The following is an 8048-nucleotide window of genomic DNA, read 5'->3' on the forward strand; positions in this document are numbered from 1 at the left end:
GCTGTAATCTATCCATAAGACCGCACAGATTTCAGCATGGGCATAAATTATGGTGGAGTGAAAGAATGGTGTGCTTTAAAAATCCATTACAGAGCGAGACTTATATGGCACCATTTATATTGAAATATTTGCACGCAGCGTGCGGTCTGCAGGAATATGTGGTCATGTGTGTTTGAGAGAAAGAGAGAGCGAGAGCGAGAGAGAGAGAGAGAGAGAAAGAGAAAATCTGTCACTATGTTTCTCCTGTTTCAATGAAGCTCGTATGTGAGAAAGCACACGCGCGTGTGTAGTTCCACCTTTATTTTGACATGCCGACGCGAGCGCGTGCGGCTCCGTCAAGTACCGCTATACTTCCTTATTTACAGCGATGTGTACGAAGCCTTCATAGGCAACGCGGTGGCGTCAGATGCGGCGTCGTCGACGTGGGTGGGCCCACGCACACATGTGGCAGCATGGGATTAGGAAGTGGTAGGCCACATCTTTTTATGAGCGAGACGTCTATGTGCCCTCGCAGCCTCCTGGGAGCAGTGAAGGCCTCACAGCCAATCCCTCCAGCCCTCCTTCAACTGCGCTCCACACGTCATTTGTAATTAGCATCACACCCGTCAATGCCTTTATTTCCCATTAAAACGTTGGGCTCTTCTATTAAAACTGCCCTTCAGTGCCAGAATTCAAATGTGATGCAGCCAACACGGTCAAACCTGTCTCACTCCTTTTTCTTTCTTTCTTTTTTTTTTTATCCCACAAAAGGTGTCGTCATCGCAGGCTGGCAAAGGGGAATGTGCCACAGACGTTAGCTGCTCGCCTTAGAATGCTGCAGCCACATCCAAGGAGCTCGTTTTAGGGCTGCCAGTTAACTCATTCAGGGCCAGTTTAGGACTGCCAATATTTAGCACAGGCCAAAGATTTTCATAATTGTTGGTCATCTTTCAAGACCCACAGTAAATTATCTATTAGCACCAGAGTGATTTGCAATACCTCAAAATGAAGATGTACGTCTCTGGGTTCACCAGGAAAAAAAAGTGAGCTTTTAGCATGTTCTGTACTCTACTTATATCCATTTATATACACCCTGTTTTCCCCCAAAATGTCTCTCTCAGATGACAAACAGGAGCAAATGCAATTTCTGTAAAATACATTCTCAAGCAGAACTCGCTCTCAATTCTTTTATTTTGAACTGTATTGACATCAGACATGTAAATACTATTCGTTATGACACAAATGAAAAAAAATAATATATATATATATATATATATATATACACATGAAGTGCTTTTTTTTTACATTCAACAATACAGCAGTGTGAGTGAGTGTGCAGACAGACACACAGACAGACAGACAGAGAGACAGACAGACAGACACACCGACAGACAGACAGACAGACAGACAGACAGACAGACAGACAGACAGACACACACACACACACAGACACACAGACACACACACACACACACACACACACACGATCCCCGCTCGTTGCGTGATTTCTAACCCCACATAGGATAAGCAATAACCACGCCCTGTGGCGCCGGGATTGGCCAGGAGCAACACTGGAGCAGGACACTACACTGGAGGGCACGCAGCCCAGCGATTTCATGAAGCTCTTGAACGGACAGCGGGCTTCTGCCTGCCTAGCTGTTCGTGTGCTGCTCGTCCATGTCTCCCTCCCCCCTGCTATCGTTCCCGTTTTCCCCTCGGCTATTCAACACGTCCTCACCGCCCTCTGATCACTGCTGATCGATCATTTCCTCATTCCTCCGATGATCAAACGCATCTGTGGATTACTTTCTCCGGTTTTCTCCGGCTGGCACACAGGAAGGCTGGCACACAGGAAAGCGACCAGCTCCTGCAGCGCGCGAGGGGCGTTTCAATGGCGTTTCTCCTGTCAGCACAAGGCAAGCTCCTTATCCGTTTGCTTTTCCTCCTGCTCAATTTCAAAACAACAGCTGCGGTATGTGTTTGTTCACGTGTTGTCTTAGATGATAGGGACCTGATACCATGTGACAGGCTGGGGAAGTGTTTAAACTACGCCCTGCAGTAATAAAAACAAAAACACGTCAAAGACGTCATTGGCCCTCTGGGCTATTCCTGATAACACGTCAAAGACGTCATTGGCCCTGAATGAGTTAATAATAAGTAGTGCAGTGCCCGTTGGCGCTGGACCCGCTGCTTACCGCTACCGAGCTAAGGTATGAAGCTCAAGACCTCGAGCCGGGCCTCTAAGGCCCTGGGGCTGCTGCGACCAAACACGACAGAATTGTGATTGTGACGTCATCCTCAGTGTAGCTAAGACAGGCTCTGATTGGTAGAGCACACAGTCCAGCTCCATCCAATGATGTCATAATGATGTCATCAATGAATGCCTTCCAATTTGCGTGTCCATATTGCACCAAATCGCACCACAAAACAGGGGGGGGGGGGAATCCAATAGAGTACATTTTTGATTCTGATGTAGTACACTTTGCTGTAAGAAAATGGAACCATTATTTTTGACATATACTTGAGGTTTGATAAGTATGATGTACACACTACTACACAGTCATCTAACAGTTGGTGAGTACCTGGCAGTGAAAGATGTACTCTGGTGTGGACTTCTTAAACTTGGTGTTCCAGACCAGGACAACGCCGTCCGGTTCATGTGGTGCATCTTCATTATTGTTATAGGAGGCAACCAGCAACTCAGGATACTGAGGAGGAGGAGGAGGGGGGGAGACAAAAATAAAGAAGAAATGTCAAGGAAGAGCCCTGTGGAAGTTCATAATACAGCGAATCGCTCTCCCTTTGCGCACGTACGTACGTACGCACACACACACACAAGCACACGCACACACACAAGCACACGCACACGCACATGCAGACGCACACACACACACACACACACACATAACCCAATCCACAGACACACATTCTAAAGTTGGGGAAACATCGCACTCAATTCAAAATACAAATTTAACCTAACTGTAAGTTTTGAAACACTGAAGAAAATTCACTTCCTGAAGTGTCAGCATTGAAAATGAATGGAGCAATTCCTGGCATAGGTCTTGCCTGAGGTGACCAGTCCAGGCAGGTGACGATGCAGTGTTTGGTCTTACCTGAGGGGACCAGTCCAGGCAGGTGACGATGCGGTGTTTGGTCTTACCTGAGGGGACCAGTCCAGGCAGGTGACGATGCGGTGTTTGGACCAGTGTTCATCATAGAAGAGCCTGCTGAAGGACAGACTGGAGCCGCTGGCCAAGTCCCTGCAAACAGCCAAGAGAGACAATTAGGGTCGAAGATGACTTCCTGGTCAAAGTAGAAAGCAACTTGTTTACATGAGAGAAATGTGAGAACTAATAAAGTATGTGTGAGTGATAGGCACACAGTGAGTGTATACAGTTTGGATACACTGCTAAGTGAGTTATTAATTGCAGTGAAGCACACACAAAAAAACACCTACTTAAAAATAAAGGGGCTGAAAACTTCCTGCTTTGGACAAAAACTATATTTGACTACACAGGCTTGATGCCTCTCAGGGGTCAAAGTTGAAGTGAGTGGGCAAAGGCGGCATTCTTCTCCAACAGCCGAGTGCTACTGACTCTTTTAACTTCAACCAACACTTTGATAACCTCTCTCGTTTGGAGGCGGGCCTCTCCAGACGACAGGACAACGGCTCTTTAAGAGCTGTTCAGCCCCGCCCCCGGCCTGAGCGCGTGACATCACCAGGAAGACATGTGCTGTGAAGAACAAAGTAGCTCCCAGGCCCTGGAATGACACCGTGGGCATGACTCAGTCTCGGCGCGTTTCGTAGTCCTCGCGCCGCGGCACGCAAGTAAACACGCACATGTGCTCTTGTATGTCCAAACACTTGCCCCCCCCCCCCCCCACACACACACACACACACTCCTTCCGCTCCCCCGCCCACCTCACTAGGGGTGTCACGATACTAACATTTCTAACTTAGCGTGAGGGGAAATAACACAAGAGACACAAGAGGCATATAAAATTAACAAAAACAGATGGATGGCGAGACGCACGCTTCTCCATAATTTAGGCCCGATAAAACTCATTAAAAACTTTGCACTGACATTGATTGCCCCCTGCTCTAGTCATCAGCCCATCAGAACACTTTTAGCTTGTGGAAGCAACAGATACCCACCAATGATCAATGATCAACCAATGAATGATGAAAATCAGTAGTATGTTTGATTTTTTCATTAAGAGAAAGCACTGCTGGTATATCGATACTGTTGCAAATTGAGTATTGTATCCTTTTCAAATGTGTTGTATCAATACTATCAGGGCTGTACCCGACTCAGAATTCTGTCAGTCGAATCGGATTTGGCTGTTCAATACAAATATTCCACTACTCTTTTTTCTTTTCTTTCTTTTAATAATACTATCTGTCAATCAGAAAGTCCATTGGCATGAGCTTGTTTGATTTGTTTGTTTCATTGGGACTTGGTTTTCCAGTATTAATACTTGATACTTATATAGGCTATATATCACGATTTATTGGGAGAAACCAAACAATTCTATGTAAAATCAGACATTCAGCACACCCATATAGCTGCAATGGAATGATCCTCATTTCATAACCACATTTTGTGACTATTTGACTGTGAGATTGGCAGTCGAATCACCCTGAGATACTATAGATACCTGTTGCAAATGAGTATTGTATCCATTTCGATACTTATCGATACTCTTGACAACCTCACTCCTCACCCCTCTTTGTCCTCCACGTCTCGGCCGCTGTAGTCGAAGAAGATGTCGCTGTCCTCGGCCAGCGCTCGCTCCATCACCCGGATGCTGCAGTCGAAGAAGCTCTGGAAGTCGGCCGAGTGCAGGATCTGCTGCCTCTCCTCCTCCGTCAGCTCCCGCAGCACCGGGAACAAGCCTGAGAGGCGTGTGGGAGAGACATGTAGGTGCATTATGTCCAGAATGCCAACAGCACTGAAGTGCAATGATGATAGCACCTCATTTCTGACAATACAAAAAAGGCCTTCAATTTTTCAATGAGAATGAAGCATTTTGCTCGCTGCTTTGGCGATGCTGAGCACGTCCAGTTGAAAAAATGTCAATGTCACTCAGAGCAGCGACGTCATTTGTGTTTTTCCAGCGGACCAATCAAAATCACAGAGCTGTTTTCCATAGCAACTACAAATATGGAGAAAGGGAATGTGCTGGTGGAGAAATGTAATGCTGTAATAAGTGAATTTCTATTAACGCAACAGCAATCAGAAAGGCAGTATGGATTATACTGGACATGCAAGAAATGAGTCCGGAAGACCTGGATGTTAGAACTTCCGGTTCCTATGTATAAAGGGAATGTTTGTTTGCTGTGTTTAACAAAACTTTATGAAACAGCAAACTTTGTGTTCAGCAAGATAATCTTCACAAATGAGGACCACTTTTATGATTTTCGAAGCGTAAATGTATGTTTTTTTTACGCAATTTTAAGAAAATCGCTGCGCGGCCTCACCCCCAGCTCGGCTGCTGCGTGGCCTCGCCTGCTCTATTGACATGCGCAGCGCACAATCGCCTGCTCTATTGGCATGCGCAGCGCACAATTGCTCAACTTCACATCACTGATGACATCACCGTCACTGATGATGTCACAATCCCTATGACATCACTGATCATCAGTGATGTCATAAGATGATTTTGGTCAATAATGATGTACATCACTGATGATGTCATGCACATTGTGACATCAAAAGTCATAAAAGTGGTCCTCATTTGTGTTGCTGAACATAAAGTTCCCTGTTTCATAAACTTTTGGTAACCACATGCATTTAACCGAAATTCTCATACAAAAATCCTATTGACTTTTATACATAGGAACCAGGAACTGCAGGGACTTCTGCGTAAGCCTACAAAAATATATCATCCCTGTGGTACTCTATTGGATCTGGTAAGCCTTAGTTTGCTTGTTGTTGCACAACACTGCATTGTCTGCTAGAAGTGCTAACCAGCAGGTCAGTGAGCTAGCAGCTGCTAAGCTAACGTCAGTTGACGTTGCTGTTATCTGCTTTTTATTTCTCCTCACAAAAAGCTCTTCAGCGAGCGTCTCTTGTTTTTTACTGTAGTCTGTAGGCATCAGTCTGATCCAGGCCTAAGATGTTGCTAGTTTGTGTTGAAAATAACGTATACCACTTGCTTTCATTAAAAGGGGGGGGGGGGGCACATATGTAACATAAAATAACATAAAAAAAAACATTTCCTTCGTTTACAAGGTATTGACATTCACACTAATTGATACGATGAAATTCACTTTGATAATTATGTGCACTAAAACAAAACGTTGCTTTCCAGTTATAGTTTGAAATCCCAAAACTGAGGAAGATTGATAGGATAGGAGACTGTCTGTTTAACTCTAATGCTATTGAGATTTCTACATTATATTATCATACTGAAAAATCCTCCACCCCTAAACACAAACAGACTCGTACTAGTAGTAGCGTTGCTACTCCTAAAAGCCACGGCGGTACATCGTGTGTTTGCTATGTCAGATCACTGCTGACTTCACCTCGATCAAAACCAGAGTGAAATCCGGGACATAATAAAGTACAAACAGCTCCTAAAGCAATGCATCTTTTCCAATAAAGCCCTTACAGTGAGGAGCTTCAGAACCACGACACAAACAAAGCCTTCTGCGCGGCCCGCCTCCCTTTGAACGTAATGGCCGCACAGCATGGCGTCGGCGTTTTGAAGTCACTGTCCCCGAGCAGCGAGCAGCGAGCACACATGCCATCTGATGGGGACCTTTACCCCCGCCCTCACTTTGATCGCCCTCCACATCCCTTTGTATTTCTTATGAGTTGTCAGAAAAGACCCAGTGAAACAAGTGGCAAAGATCAAAGGCCAGACCTTCTAATAGGCCAGGATGAAGAGGAGACGGATGACTGTGTGTGTGTGTGTCTGCGTGTGTGTGTGTGTGTGTGTGTGCGTGTGTGTGTGTGTGTGTGTGCGCGAGTGCGTGTCTGTGTGTGTGTGCATGTGCACACGCACGTCGATGTGTGTTTGTGTGTGCGCGACTGTATATGAATATGTCTACCTCCATCTGTGTGTCTATCATGTGTTGTGTTTTAACCCGCCCAGGGCCCCTCGCCTTTACAAAAACGCCCATTCACCATTATTTACTACATGACCCCGTCCATATACACACACACACACACACACACACACACACACACACGCACACACACACACACGCACGCACACACACACACACACATCTCCAGTCCTCTCCACTTTGAAGTGTGGTTGATGGAGGGGGGGGGGGGGTCAAGTGACAGGTTTTTAATCAGTGCTGACCCCTGAATGCCACAGAGCTGATAAGCTGGCCCCACCCTAACCCAGTGCCCCCACCCCTCCATCTGATACAGCCACTGACTGGCGAGGGGGGGGCGGGGTCACACGCGAGTGATCATGTTTTGTGACAGTTTGACTAGCAACATGTGAGGAGATGAGGAGAGGAGAGGAGTGACGGAGGAAGAATGGGAAGTTGTGTGTTCGAGACAGTGGCGTATAGGTGAGGATATATCATTTGACTGCGTTTACATGGACATGAATATCTGAATATTATGAGGCTTATCCTGGTTTTTTGATCATATTCGGGATATGGCGTTTACATGGAACACAGAGAAATCTGGTTATTCATATCCCCGTATACATGATAAATACTAGTATCCGGTTACTGATTGCTGCATAGCACAGGTGCCTGTGATGCTTACAACACAAACCGGTATCACCTGCACGCTCGCTCGTATTGGGCGCGTGATGTCATTCACCTTTTTTGGGCCGAGACTGTTGGATTCCCTCAGAAAAAAGGAGGGGAAAAAAGTGGGGGATTCCCTCTCCACAGATGTCTGTCCTCGTTTGCGCGCTGCTGCTTTCTTTCATTTTAGTCACAACACCTCTGGTCAGCATTTCGATGCTTTCTCCCAGAGTATATTTAATTCTTTCATCACTTTAGGACGATCACCGCACTCACGACTGCAAAATGCTAAGGTGCCAGAAGACCGAAGAGCAGTATTAAAACAAAAGAAATGTTCTCCACACTTAGA

General features: G+C 45.9%; 1 protein-coding gene across 1 annotated transcript in view; it reads right to left on the bottom strand.

Moving 5' to 3' along the window:
- Positions 1-8048, bottom strand: part of dync1i1a (dynein cytoplasmic 1 intermediate chain 1a) — a gene marked incomplete at both ends in the record, with an annotated part of 85498 nt that overhangs the window by 44670 nt on the left and 32780 nt on the right. Inside the window, 3 exons of the mRNA XM_083645562.1 lie at positions 2562-2687; positions 3140-3239; positions 4705-4962. Of these exons, the coding sequence (XP_083501688.1) occupies positions 2562-2687; positions 3140-3239; positions 4705-4962 (484 nt within the window). The remainder of the gene's footprint in view (positions 1-2561; positions 2688-3139; positions 3240-4704; positions 4963-8048) is intronic.

This window comes from Poromitra crassiceps (genome assembly GCF_964638095.1).
Source record: "Poromitra crassiceps genome assembly, chromosome: 11".
NCBI lineage: Eukaryota > Metazoa > Chordata > Actinopteri > Beryciformes > Melamphaidae > Poromitra > Poromitra crassiceps.